The sequence below is a fragment of the Coffea eugenioides genome, chromosome 9 (assembly GCF_003713205.1).
Source record: "Coffea eugenioides isolate CCC68of chromosome 9, Ceug_1.0, whole genome shotgun sequence".
In the NCBI taxonomy this organism is placed as follows: domain Eukaryota; kingdom Viridiplantae; phylum Streptophyta; class Magnoliopsida; order Gentianales; family Rubiaceae; genus Coffea; species Coffea eugenioides.
The window spans coordinates 36,428,732-36,443,635 of record NC_040043.1 but is presented as its reverse complement, the minus strand read 5'-3'; the positions used below and the strand labels follow the sequence as shown (position 1 = coordinate 36,443,635).

Sequence of the window (14,904 nt, the reverse complement as noted above, 5' to 3'; positions counted from 1 at the left end):
GCTTTGGTGGAGTAACTTTGGAGAAGAAAGCACAAAGCTTCCATTTTCTTGGAGGAACAAGGTAACCTTGGCTAGAATCTTTTCTTTTCTTCAATTAATTATCAATTAGTAGTTTAGAATTGTGAGTTTTGTAGTTTTATGGAAAAATTTCATGGAGAAAGTGGTGATTTGGGAAATTTCAAATTTTTGGTGAATTTTCTGGTCTTATTTGATGCTTGAGTAATTGCCATGGAATGATAGCTTTGTTATGTGCAAAATAAAGCTTTGATATGCTAGTTTTGATTGCTTACGAAAAATTTCAGCTTGTGTGGTTAAATTTCAGCTTTAGGGTTTCAATTTAGGGCTTTATTGTAGTTGGTTTTGGAGCTATCAATTGGCTCAAATTGAAGGGTATTGTGGCCTTAATTAGGTGTGTTTTATAACTTATGTATTGTGTGTGTAATTGTGGTTGATTTGAGTTGAGATTGGTGATGGATTGTAGGGTGGAAAGTAAAGGAATTTAAGGGAAAATGCTGTCCAATTTTTGGGGCAACTTGATTCCTTCAACTTTGGGTTGATTTGGTGATAAACTTGCTTAAGATGTTTGGTATATCTATAAGTTTTACTTAGGTGTTGAATTTTGGATGATAAATTTATATGTACTCTTGTGTTTATTGTTATTTACATAGTACATGATGTAGAGGAGTTTGGTTAAGGACTTGGGTAGTGATTAAAGACATGAATGTGATTTGTAAGAATTGCATCATCAAATTTCCAGGTTTAAAGAGGAATCTGTCCTGTTTTTGACCTATTTATTCATCCATGTTAGAGGCCTAATCAGATCTAAGTTAAAACATGAAAGTTGTAGGGAATGGGGTTATCTAGCTGTCTATAAAATTTCAGCTCAATCGGAGCACAGTAGCATGTGATATGACTAAAATACCCCTGACTGCCAAATGCCCTATTTCGCGAACAGTTTTGAGATTTCACATTTCTGGCTTCAGTTTTCACTTTGATCCGTATCAAATCAACCTTTAGACAAAACATGAAAATTTTAGTCCTATGTTTTAGCTTTCCAACGCATCTGAAAATGCCTCAATCGGAATTTTGTAATTTGAGTTATTGCCATTTAAATCCAGAGCTGACAACTAGACTGACAATCAAATTCTGGTTCTGTAATCTGCAAATTCGACCTAGATCAACTGTGAACTGGGTTGAGTTGTCTTCATGAAAGTTGTAACCCTTTGTCTTAGCTTCGAAAAAGTATAAAGTGTACCCCAATCTGATAAACGTAACTTCAGTTGTGACTGAAATGCCAAGAGACGTCAAACCTACTATTTAACTTTTGTCCTTAAAACTTGGTTTCCGGTTGCATTGTTAGACTTGTGTTTTAATTGGATGACATTGAACCTAGTTGAAGTGCTATTGTGTTAACATTGTTGATGTGTGACTTTGGGCTGAATTGAGAAAAACAATGAAACCATAAATGGTTAGAAATAGCTAAATACAAAGGGCATGCCGCCCAAATTTTCACTTGTAGGTTAGGCGCGTGTACTCGCGACTTGAGCAAAGATTTGAGATCGAATTGAATTTGGATTGTTTATGGTATTCGAGTCTTCTTTCATAGAGGTATATAAGCTGAAATTTGGCCGAAACTCGTACCCTTGGAAAAAATGAAAGTAGTGACCACTCGAAATATGTTTTCCTCGTCTTTTAGACCCAAATGTGAATTCCAAAGTTTTAGTTGCTTCTTTAGCAACACCAAAAGAGCGAGCATGAATTTTCTAGAGTTGGATACGTAACATGAATCCTATCTAAATGAGTTTCATTTACTTGATCTTCTTGAAACAAAACTCCTATGTTTCGAACCCTAGTTGATTTCAAGCTTTTAAATGATATTGTATCGCAGATTTGGACTCCGACCAAGGAGTTACACCTGAATATGATTTTGATAAGCACTAAATTTTTGGTGAGTACTTCCAAATACCTAATTGAATTTGACACTTGTTTTCAATACTTGACCAATGTGATCGAATGATATGTGATTGGTATGGTAGGGCAAGGGTGTACTTTATCGCACTTGCCCTAATGTGATATGTACTCGTTTATTATTGTCATTGACTTGATATACTTGTGCATGACTTGTAAGTATTGAGCGTCAGCATGTACCACACTCTATCCGAGTGGGAGGTGCCTCTCATTCCCGTTTTCGTACTTTTATCTTGAGTCAGTCGATTGGAAATGTTATCTCATCGAATTCTTGGGAACCCAAACCCCACTGACTAGTTAATCGAGTCGAGCCGGCAAGGGTTTGGTCGATTAGATAACGAGCCATGGGTATCTAGTGTTGTCGAGTGGAGTATTATTTTCTTGACTAATCGGTATACTCGAGTATTACTACCAGTGTTTAGTTGGTGTTCAGACCCGATAAGGGGGTTGAATAGTGGATGGATTGGGGTTAAGCGAAGTACTACTGGATTGGTTACTTTACTTGAAAGTTGACAGAGTGTCAACTAATACTTGATCAAGCTCTGGTGAAGCAATGAGAATTTGGCTCCTGAGAGCCATTTATATCCTTATACTTTGATTGTTATTCATAGTGTTATTGTTTCTTTTAGAAAAGAATTTTACACTCATTCATTTTGAGATTTGCTACTTGAAGTGTTATCGCTCTCTTTTATGAACTTGTTATGCTCGCTATTTTGCTACGTTGATAATTGTACTTTTAAATAATGGTCAACTTGATATTTGGAACCTCATTGAGTTTTTAACTCATTCCACGCCATTTTTTTCTTTACAGGGGGTACGAGCGAGGCGTGAGACTTGTACAGGTTAGCGTAGTCTAGTTTTTAGATTTTGCAATTGTACTCGCGCTAGCACCCGGCTAGGGTTGATTGTACTTGGGTTGTAAACACTTTAACGTATTTGGGCGTGTATAAGTCTTGTAGCTAGATTTGAGTATCAATGTATATGTTAAGTTTGAAATTGTTGTTTCATTTCTTTTCTATGGTCGTGATATCTTTTCTCGAGTTAAGCGTGAGTGAGTCCTGACAAGAGATGGGCAGGCGGTTCGCTAAACCCTGGGGTACACCCTAGGGGGAGGTGGGGTCATCACAATTCTCATCCGATTCGTCATAAGTTTCCCCACCATATGCATAATGTTCATTTTCCATCAAGTGTTATTGGTTCAGCTTCGTCAAAGGTGAATCTGCAAGGTTTAGGGTAGCAATATAGATCAAAATCAAGGCTACTAGAAAAATAAATCATAAGATTTAAAACGTGCTATACACCTGGAACCCAAACTCCTGAAATTAGATGTTCTTACAAGGCAAGGAATTGCCTTCCGAACACAACCGAACAAGCCAGTGTTAGAAAAAAATGGTATCATAGAAGTCAAATGGAGTTAGTGTGATAGCCCCACCTTCCCTTAGGGCGTACCCCAAAGGTTAGCGGATTGCCTGCCCAACTCTCGCCAGAACTACTAAATCAAAATTCACATAAAGTACTAAAACGCGCAATTTAATTTCCATTCATCAACCCAAAACTATATACAATGGAGTCGCTAAAGATTCAACTTAAAATATAAGCCAAAATATCCAAACTTACACAAATACATGTGAAACATACAAATACAGAGGAGCTTAAACAAAACAAAACTAGAACTAACTCAACTCTTTCCCCAAAATCACGTTCTCAAAACTTTGTCCCTTGTAAGGAAAAAAAAGGGTAACACCCGTAACTAGCTATGATGTTTCAAGATAAATTCATCACTCTGTGTGTGTGTGTGTGTTTCACACTTTTTCAAGCACCCATGCCGGTGTGCCAATATATGTGTGTGTGTATATATATATATATATATATATATATATATATAGATTGCATTTTTACTCCTCATAAACAAAATGATACAAGAAAAAAAATGAAGAGAGAGAGAGACAGAAAGAAAGTAATAGTGGCCTATTTCAAGAGTTTTTAGAGAAAAAATTACTATAGTATTTTTCTAAAATATGATGTACATAAAATAAGAGGTGAACGAGAAATACGTATTTTAAAAGAATATTTATAGAAACGTAAAATTGTTTCACAAAAAAATAGCAATCTGAAGAGACTCAAGATTGGGCACTGTACGGTCGCCGTTCCGGGCCTTAGGGCCAGCACCTATTCTTTTCTGAGCAATCAGGCCCAGCACCTAGCCGTTCCAAGGCAGCCGAGTTGGTCTCACTAAGGGTTAGTATACCTGAAATCCGGTGTTCGAGCCTTGTAACCAAAATGGGAAATAACCCAATAACTCGAATAAAGGTTGGGGCCTGAAATGGGGCCATGTCCTTTTGTTTGTGGAAAGAAAAATCAGGCCCAACACCTTGTATCAGGTAGGGGTGGCAATTTTCGATGCGACACTAAACCTAACACGAAATTAATGGATTTGGGTTGAGATTTCGCGAGTTCGGGTCAGAATTGGTTCGAATCCGATGAACCCGAAAAGAAAACGGGTTGAATTCGGGTCAACCCGTGGGTGATCCGATATGACCCGATAACCCGTTTAAGAATTAAAAATAATTTAATAAACATAAAATTTATTTATCTAACTAAACTAAGTTATTCTTTTTTTCCAAAGGCATTAATCACTTAATCCTAAATGAATTTATTTTACTTGTGTGAAGTTGAAATTATTATATTTGGACAAATAATGCATTATATTATTTTTTACTTTTATACTGTTTTAATTTAATTTATATTTGGTTTGGGATAAAACACTTTTACAGTGTTTTAATTTATTTAAGATTTGGTTTGGAATTATTTATTTAAAATTTTATTACTTGATTATGTAATTAGTCTTGTGCGAAATTGATTTTATTAGAAATTACAGTGATAAATTAATCAATTAAAATTAAGTTTCGGGTCATTTCGGATCGACCCGCCAACCTGAAATTTTCAGGTTCGGGTCAGGTATCCTGACCCGTTTCGAGTTGACGGGTCAGGTTCGGGTCAACGGGGTTTCTGTTATATCTGGACCCGATTGCCACCCCTAGTGTCAGGTAACGACTAATTACCGACTTAATCAGTCGGTTATGAGCGTTTAAACAATAAATAAAAGAGCTAGAAAAATTCCGAAACTAGCTTCAACCCTCTTATTTAGGGATGATAACGGGGATGGATGCCCGCGCAGGGTTTGGGGGGGGGAATATGTACCCCTGCCTTAAAACGGGGCGGGGTATAAAAAAAATATACATATTACACAAACACACACACACACACATATATATATATATATATATATATATACAAAAAAGTAACAAAACCCCTTATTTCCTCCTCCGTTTTTTCCTTCGCAGCCACAGCCGTTGCCTCCCATCCCCTCAGTTCTAATGACTACTCAACTAAACCGATCCTCTCTGTCTAAATCCTCCTAAAATTTTACTCAACCCAGAATCCCAGATCGAGCTGATATCTTCGTCGGCAAGTGATCGGAGGTAAATCTTCATCTTTTTCTTGCTGATATCTTCGTCTTTGTTTTCCTTGTGCGCTTAAATTGTTTGATAATTAGGAGGGAACGGGTCTGTCTCTGTTTCTGGTTCTAGGTTTTTGAGTTTCCAATCAATATTCGTTAAATCAAAGCTTTTGGGCTGGCTAATTAACTTGAATTATTGGGGTTATCGCATTTCATTTGCCTGTGGCTAGCTGCTGTGACGACTAGTAGGTCTTTTGTTTGTAATGCTAATATTTCTTGCTTACTGATCGTAATAGTTGCAGCAGCTTGCGCATGATTGTGTGGGTTGGAGGGGAGGGGTTGGTATCGCAAGTGAACTGAATTTCTGGTCTAGTAGCAAGTTAGAAGTGCATTTCTGTGGAAAGAGTCTTATCAGCCATAGTTCCGCACTCTACCTCTGCACCCTCCGCACTCTACCTCTGCACCCATTTTCCATTTTCAAGCTCGGTTTCTCCTTTTTTTGATTTCTTTTTTTCTAGTTTTGTTTATAATCCTTTTGATTATCTTGTAGCTGGTTCTATTATTCTGGTCGATGCAAAATTCCATACAGCTCTGCCCTTTCTTCCATTCTTCCATTTTCAGTTGATGTTTATTTAACCATCACTTGCGTTGTTAAATTTGCTGAATCTTTTGTATTTCTTTATTCTCAGGTGCGTATCGTGGGTTAATTTTCGCCATTACTTCCAGATTTGTTTGTTTAGAGAGACGCATTGTGAGAATTAGGTTAGGGTTTCGATCAGGGTTAGGGTTAGGGTTTATTGTTGAAGCTCCAATTTCTGTATAACTTGAAGAGATGGACTCAGAAGGTAGTGAGATTAAGAGAACCCAAGAGGAGAGGAAGAAGATGGAGCAAGACCTGGCTTCCCTCACGTCGGTTACGTTTGATACCGACTTGTACAGCGCTGACCGTTTCGAGGGCTATGAGAGGTCAATTCCGGTGAATGACGATGACGACACAGCGGACGGTCCTGATAACGAGATAGCTCGGAAGCTGAATTCTTATACTGCTCCAAAAGAGTTTTTCAAGGATGCTCCGAGGCCCGGGAATGAGGATGACCTCGGGTTTAAGCAGCCGAGCAGAATTATTGACCGGGAGGATGATTATAGGAAGAGGAGGTTGAACCGGGTGATATCTCCGGAGAGGGTTGACCCTTTCCTGGATAAAACCCCAGGGCCGGACGTGAGGTCGTATGCTGATGTCATGAAGGAGGAGGCTTTGAAGAGGCAGAAGGACGATGTGCTGAAAGCAATAGCGAAGAAGAAGGAGGAAGAAGCAGTTAAGCCAGTAAGCAAAGAGAAGGAAGCGGAGAAACCCAAGAAGAGAAATCGGTGGGATCAGTCGCAGGATGACACTAGTTCAAAGAAAGCTAAGGGAGGTTCTGATTGGGATTTGCCGGATTCAACTCCTGGAATTGGGAGTGGTAGGTGGGATGCCACTCCAACACCCGGGAGGATTGGGGATGCGACTCCTTCTGTGAGGAAGAATAGGTGGGATGAGACTCCAACCCCTGGGAGATTGGCTGATTCGGATGTCACCCCTGCTGGGGGAGTTACTCCTGGTGCTACCCCTGCTGGGATGACTTGGGATGCAACTCCAAAGCTGGCTGGGCTAGCGACCCCTACACCTAAAAGGCAGAGATCAAGGTGGGATGAGACTCCTGCTACTATGGGTAGTGCAACACCGATGTCCAATGCTACCCCTGCTGCGGCAGCAACCCCTGGTGTGACCCCCTTTGGAGGAGCTGATCTTGCTACGCCAACTCCAAGTGCTATTAATCTGCGGGGTGCAATTACGCCAGAGCAGTATAATTTGCTGAGGTGGGAGAAGGATATTGAGGACAGGAATCGTCCATTGACCGATGAAGAGTTGGATGCTATGTTTCCCCAGGAGGGCTACAAAATTTTGGAGCCCCCAGCTTCCTATGTCCCAATTAGAACTCCTGCTAGGAAGCTTCTTGCCACCCCAACGCCGATTGGCACACCTCTGTATAATATCCCTGAAGAAAATCGAGGTCAGCAGTTTGATGTGCCGAAAGAGATGCCTGGTGGACTGCCTTTCATGAAGCCTGAAGACTATCAATATTTTGGTGCACTCTTGAATGAAGAAAACGAAGAGGAATTGTCTCTGGAAGAGCAGAAAGAACGAAAGATAATGAAACTGCTGCTCAAGGTTAAGAATGGCACGCCACCTCAGAGGAAAACAGCTCTGCGGCAATTAACTGATAAGGCCAGAGAGTTTGGTGCTGGGCCACTGTTCAATCGGATTCTTCCGTTGCTCATGCAACCGACATTGGAGGACCAAGAAAGACATTTACTGGTGAAGGTCATTGATAGGGTGCTTTACAAATTGGATGAGTTGGTGCGTCCATATGTGCACAAAATTCTTGTGGTGATCGAGCCGTTGCTGATTGATGAGGATTATTATGCCCGTGTAGAAGGTAGGGAAATTATCTCCAATCTCAGCAAGGCTGCTGGGTTGGCAACTATGATTGCTGCAATGCGCCCTGATATTGACAATATCGATGAGTATGTAAGAAACACTACTGCAAGAGCATTCAGTGTTGTTGCCTCTGCACTTGGAATTCCTGCTTTGTTACCTTTTCTGAAGGCAGTGTGTCAGAGTAAGAAGTCTTGGCAAGCCCGTCACACAGGTATCAAAATTGTTCAGCAGATTGCTATTTTGATTGGTTGTGCTGTTCTTCCACACTTGAGGTCTCTTGTAGAAATCATAGAACATGGTCTTAATGATGAGAATCAGAAGGTTAGAACTATCACAGCTCTTTCCCTTGCTGCTCTTGCTGAGGCAGCTGCCCCATATGGTATTGAGAGCTTCGATTCAGTGTTGAAGCCTCTCTGGAAGGGTATTAGATCTCACCGAGGGAAGGTTTTGGCAGCCTTTTTGAAAGCCATCGGTTTCATCATCCCTCTCATGGATGCTATATATGCTAGTTACTATACCAAGGAAGTGATGCATATACTGATCCGTGAGTTTCAGTCGCCTGATGAAGAAATGAAGAAAATTGTTTTAAAAGTTGTGAAGCAGTGTGTGAGCACTGAAGGTGTTGAGCCAGACTACATCAGGAATGACATTCTCCCTGAGTTCTTCCGCAACTTCTGGGTGAGAAGAATGGCTTTGGACCGCAGAAATTACAGGCAACTTGTTGATACTACTGTTGAGATAGCAAACAAAGTTGGGGTTGCTGATATAGTGGGTAGGATTGTTGAAGATCTCAAGGATGAGAGTGAGCCTTATAGGAGGATGGTCATGGAGACAATTGAAAAGGTGGTTGCAAATCTGGGCGCGTCTGATATTGATGCTCGCTTAGAAGAGCTGTTGATTGATGGGATTCTCTACGCGTTCCAAGAGCAAACCAGTGATGATGCAAATGTGATGTTGAATGGTTTTGGAGCTGTTGTTAATGCTCTTGGGCAGAGAGTGAAGCCTTACCTTCCGCAAATATGTGGGACTATTAAATGGCGTTTAAATAATAAGAGTGCAAAGGTCAGACAACAAGCTGCAGATCTTATATCAAGGATTGCTGTGGTGATGAAGCAGTGTGGAGAAGAACAACTGATGGGCCATCTTGGTGTCGTTTTGTATGAGTATTTGGGGGAAGAGTACCCAGAAGTTCTGGGATCAATATTGGGTGCTCTGAAAGCTATTGTTAATGTCATTGGTATGACTAAAATGACTCCTCCAATAAAGGATTTACTTCCTCGCTTGACTCCAATTTTGAAAAATCGTCATGAGAAAGTCCAGGAGAACTGCATTGATCTTGTTGGTCGAATTGCTGACCGTGGAGCAGAATTTGTTCCTGCCAGAGAATGGATGAGGATTTGTTTTGAGCTTCTTGAGATGCTCAAAGCCCACAAAAAGGGTATTCGTCGAGCAACAGTCAACACTTTTGGGTATATTGCAAAAGCTATTGGTCCACAAGACGTCCTTGCAACACTGTTGAATAATCTCAAAGTTCAGGAACGTCAGAACCGTGTCTGCACAACTGTCGCAATTGCTATAGTTGCTGAAACTTGTTCTCCCTTTACAGTTTTACCTGCACTGATGAATGAATATCGTGTACCTGAGCTTAATGTTCAGAATGGTGTTCTGAAGTCCTTGTCCTTCCTCTTTGAGTATATTGGTGAAATGGGTAAAGACTATATCTATGCAGTTACTCCATTGCTGGAGGATGCTCTCATGGATAGAGACTTGGTCCACCGGCAAACTGCTGCTTCAGCAGTGAAGCACATGGCTTTAGGAGTTGCTGGACTTGGGTGTGAGGATGCTTTGATTCATTTAATGAATTATGTCTGGCCAAATATTTTTGAGACATCACCACATGTTATTAATGCGGTTATGGAAGCCATTGAAGGAATGAGGGTGGCTGTTGGAGCAGCAATCGTCCTTAATTACTGTCTTCAGGGGCTATTTCATCCAGCAAGGAAGGTGAGAGAGGTGTACTGGAAAATCTACAATTCACTGTATATTGGTGCTCAGGATGCCCTTGTGGCTGCTTATCCGATGCTGGATGATGAAGAAAACAATGTATACAGTAGGCCTGAGTTGGTGATGTTTGTATGAGGCTGGATCGTGTTTTAGATGAAGCTAGGGAAGGTCCAGTGGTTTAAAATATGTAAGAGTGGCTAGCTGTTGCTTTTCGAGCTGCTGCTGGTTTTCTTTATATGCTCTAATAAGAGTTGTCTTGCGTTCTTGTAATTCTCTTGAATTCAGCAGTTTTTTTTTTTTTTTTTCAACAAACGTTAGATGTCATTTTATAGATTAACTTGTTGGCTGCTTCTATTAGCCAAGTTGGGAAATTGTTTTCCCAGTCAATGTCATTAACTAGATTTGTTGCAAATTGTGCTAGCCTATGACTTCCTACATTAGCTGATCTAGGTACAAAAGAGACTGCAAAAATCAAACCCTTTAATTAGGTCTTTAATGTCTTCCAGGATGGTTGCTATATGACCCTCCCGCACATTGTTGTTTGCGATCATGTTGACTGCTGTTTTACAATCTGACATCACTTCTATCTTTCCCCAGCCTGTTTATCTTGCCATTTGGAGTGCCATTCTAATGGTTAAGGATTCTTCCATTAGTGCCTCTTCCATTTTCATCTCCATTACACCTCTTGCTCTCATAATATCTCATGTCCAGTGTCTTGCTATTATCCCCTTTCCAGTTCTGATCAGCTTTGCACTTATAGCCGCATCCGTGTGAATTCTGATGATACCTTCTTTTGGAGGTTCACTAACCTTTCTATGCTGATCAGACCCTACTTCACCTTCCATTTCCTTCCTTGCTCTTCCTGTCACCTCCTCATATTCAATTCACTCCTATTGTGCCTTCCCAATTATATTCCTTGCTTCTCCTTTCTCATTTTCAAATTGGGCCTTGTTCCGTGATTTTCATATCTGCCACAGTATGTTTGCTGTTAGACTGATTCTTTCCTTTCCTTTTTCCATTTTCTCAGTTTGTGAAACTGCTTCCCACCATCTCCACAGATTATTTTGAAGATCATTCAGTCCTTCCCATCTCACTGGTGCTACTTTCCAAACTATTTGAGCTATCGGACATTGAAAAAACATGTGCTCCATAGTTTCTACTTCCTCCCCGCACCCACTACATATCCTGTAACCTTTATCTGTTCTGCTGTAGATTGTCTCCTTGGTAGCTAAGCTGTTTTGCAAACTCCTCCAAATGAAGAGTTTTAGCTTGTGTTTCAAGTTCAGTTTCCAGAGACGTTTCCAAATGCTATGCTTTCTAATTTCCCAGCTTGTTTCCTCTCCTATCCTTTCTCTTCTCGTTCCATTGCTCTTTTCCTGCATAACATTTGCGTATCCTGTCTTCACTGTGTACTGCCCCGATTTGGAGAAGTTCCAAAAAAACCTGTCTTTTCTTCTAAAGCAGCTGAGTGGCATACTGATTATCTTCACACTATCCTCTGGATTGAGGATTTGATTTATAATTTCTGCTTTCCATCTTCCATCTTTTATTAACTGGTTCCCGGTCTGAATCTGACAGTTTGGAGAGCGACTTGTTGTTACTATACCTGTTCTTGATCCCATTATCCACCTATCCTTCCATATGTTCACTTGGCTTCCATCTCCTATCCTTTTCCACATGCCTCTCTGGATCAGTCTTCCTGCACTGTGAATGCTTTTCCATGACCATGATGCTGATTGAGGGGGGTTGTTTTCCAGAGCATTTGGATCTTTTAAGTATTTTGCTCTGATCACCTTACTCATTAGCAGATTTGGGGAAGTTAAAATTCTCCAAAGCTGCTTAGCAAGTAAGGCTTCATTGAAAGCTTCCAGATCTCTGAAACCCAATCCCCCCATTCCTTTAACTTCTGATAATCTTTTCCAACTTAACCAATGCACTTTCCAATCTTGCTCCTCTCTGCCCCACCAGAAATTCGCTATGCACTTGCATATTTCCTTGCACAGTCCTTTTGGCAGCTTAAAGTATGCCATGGCGTAATTTGACATAGCTTGTATCACTGACTTAATCAGAACTTCTTTCCCAGTTGAACTCAACATTTTGTTTTTCCAACCTTTCAATTTGTTTATAATTGAGCTCTTGATATACCCAAAAACTTGATTTTTTGATCTTCCTATCGCCATAGGCAGACCCAAGTATCTACCACTGCTTGCTTCCCTCATATTCCCTAACTCTTGACATACATCTCCTCTGACCTGTCTAGTAGTATTCCTGCTGAAGTACACAGCTGATTTGTCAAAATTGATCACTTGCCCCGACACCTTTGAGTAAGCCTGTAAGATATCCTTTAATTGCTTTGCCTCTTGGACTATTGCTTTGCAGCAGATTACTCAATCATCAACAAAAAATAAATGCGATATTTTGGGGCTGTTTTTGCATACTTTGATTCCTGTGATTTTTCCTTGGTTCATCTCCCTGTTGATCATGTAAGAGAGTCCCTCTGCACAAATCAGAAAAAGATACGGAGAAAGGGGGTCCTCTTGTCTCAGCCCCATATTGGCTGTGATGAAACCCACATTTTCTCCATTCAGGTTAAAAGAATAGGACACAGAGGAAACACAAGCCATAATCCATCGAACAAAAATAGGACAGAAGCTCATGCGCATCATCATTCTCCCTACAAATTTCCATTCCACCCTATCGTAAGCCTTAGACATATCTAACTTTAAAGCCATATAGCCTACTCTCCCTTTTCTTTTGTTTTTGAGAAAATGCATGACTTCTTGTGCAATAAGAACATTATCCATAATCTGCCTACCGGGAACAAAAGCGGATTGAGACTCACTGATACACTTGTTTAGCACAATTTTAAGCCTATTAGCCAGCACTTTGGATATGATTTTATACATGGTATTACACAAACTGATAGGCCTATACTGAGTCAAATTTAAAGGGTTATCAACCTTAGGGATCAGAGTGATAAGAGTTTCATTAGCAGCCTTCAACATATTACCCGAATGGAAAAAACTGGTTACTGCATTTACCACATCTAAGCAGATAGTATCCCAATACTTTTGAAAAAAATAGTGGAGACATACCATCAGTGCCCGGAGATTTATTTGGATGCATAGAAAAAAGAACTTTTTTTATTTCTGCTTCCTTCACTGGTTGTATCAGTTGCTCATTCATCTGTCTAGAGATAGTATTGGGAACACCTTGAGTTACATCTTGCTCCTGATCAGAATTTGCTGTTGTAAGCAACTGTTGGTAATAGCTGCAAATTTCCTTCGTCACTTCTTGTTCAGTTTCGCACCATTCCCCATTACTCCTCTGTAAAGTTGTGATTTTGTTCCTTTTCCTTGTTGCCATCACACTTGCATGGAAATGAGCAGTGTTCTTATCCCCTTCCTGCAACCACCTACATCTTGCTTTCTGACTCCAGTAAAGTTCCTCCTCTTTGTAAGCTTTGCTAAGTTGAAGTTTCATATCCACTAGCTGCCCTCGTATCCTATCTCCATTTGACTCTTTTAATTCTTGCATTTTCTCTTTAATCTGTTCTATTTTCTTCTCAGAGTTCATCCTCAACTTTCTATTCCATAACAACAGAGCCATTCGACATTCTTTGATTTTCCTCATCACTTTGAACATTCTTGATCCCTTATGTTCCCTACCCCATGCTGCCTCTATGATATCTTTGCTTTCCTCATTTCTAGCCCACCTTTGATCAAAATAAAATCTTCTTTTCTTTTTTCTCTGATTGGGGATAGTGTCCAGGATAATAAAGCTATGATCTGAGGCCTCGTTTTCTTGGTGAATACAGCTTGCCTTTTCAAAAAGTTGGTACCAGTCCACTGATCCTAAACATCTGTCTAATCTCTCTCTCACCTCTCCCTCCCCTTCCCATTGGTTACACCATGTCCATGGTTTTCCTTCAAAAGCTATTTCCACCAATTCATTTTCCTTGATAAACCTGTTAAACTCTCTAAAGCTACCCTCAGCTGTCACTCTCCCTCCCCATTTTTCTTCCCCTGATCTTATATTATTGAAGTCTCCCACTAAGATCCAGTGATCCCCCCAATCTTTCTTTTTTTGCTCTATCATTTTCCATTGCTCTTTCCTAATGTTTTCCTCAGTACTAGCATACACTCCCACTAACCACCATTCACTCTTTGCCTCCAGATCCTTTATTTTTACCTCTATAAAGAAATTATCATCATTGATACTCTCTACCTGCACCTCCTCCTTCCAAAACATAGTTAGACCTCCTGCCTTGCCAACCGGATCTACCACATAACATTGATCGAAATTCAGCTGCCTTTTAACTTTTTCCATCACTATTTTTCTTGTCTCACTCAGGAACACAATACTTGGAAAGTGGAGATTTATCATCTCCTTCAGTTGGGAAATTGTCAAGGGTCCCCCCACACCTCGACAATTCCACACTAGTACCTTCATTTGCACAGTGGAGGCATTCCAGGGATAGCCTCCGATTCCCCTTGCTCTTTGAGCTTTTGAACCTCCTTCTTGAGTAATTTTTGTAATGGTTCCTCCCAGTCATCCTCCTCCATTGGTTCCCCCTCCTCTTTTGCTCCACTCTTCTTCCTTTTTTCTCCTTTTGCCACAACCTGGATGTTTGTCTTTATTTCTCTTAGTGGTAATCTTTTTGATCTGTGGAATCCTCTTTGTTGTTTTCTTTTTTCTTCTATTCCTTGACTAGTCATCAATACCACCTTTCTATGGTTTCCTTCTTCCATGCTCTCATTTGTATTGTCCATTTGAGCTGATGACAAGGAGTTTCCTGTGCCCTCCTCCTGTTCCTGCCCATCCATATCCATTTTGTTCTCTATCAAGCTAGATTTATTCTCCTCCTCCATTTTCTTATTTAGTAGCTCATTCACACCTACCTGTTGTTGACTCTCTTTCTGTCCCACCTTCATTTTCCCCCCTCCCTTCCTCTCTGTCGTTTCTTTTCACTATCACCTCCCCTTTGTCCCTC

General features: G+C 40.4%; 1 protein-coding gene across 1 annotated transcript; it reads left to right on the top strand.

Annotated features, from left to right (window-relative positions):
- The first annotated feature begins 5,303 nt into the window (after window positions 1-5,303).
- On the top strand, window positions 5,304-10,307 carry LOC113783135 (splicing factor 3B subunit 1-like). Its single transcript, XM_027329195.1, has 2 exons — window positions 5,304-5,450; window positions 6,118-10,307. The coding sequence occupies exon 2, from the start codon at window positions 6,261-6,263 to the stop codon at window positions 10,044-10,046; it is 3,786 nt and encodes a 1,261-aa protein (XP_027184996.1). The 5' UTR covers window positions 5,304-5,450; window positions 6,118-6,260; the 3' UTR covers window positions 10,047-10,307.
- The last annotated feature ends 4,597 nt before the right edge of the window (window positions 10,308-14,904 follow it).

Excerpts from the sequence above, each read along its gene's own strand:
- LOC113783135 (XM_027329195.1), top strand. The coding sequence starts at position 6,261 with ATGGACTCAGAAGGTAGTGAGATTAAGAGAACCCAAGAGGAGAGGAAG.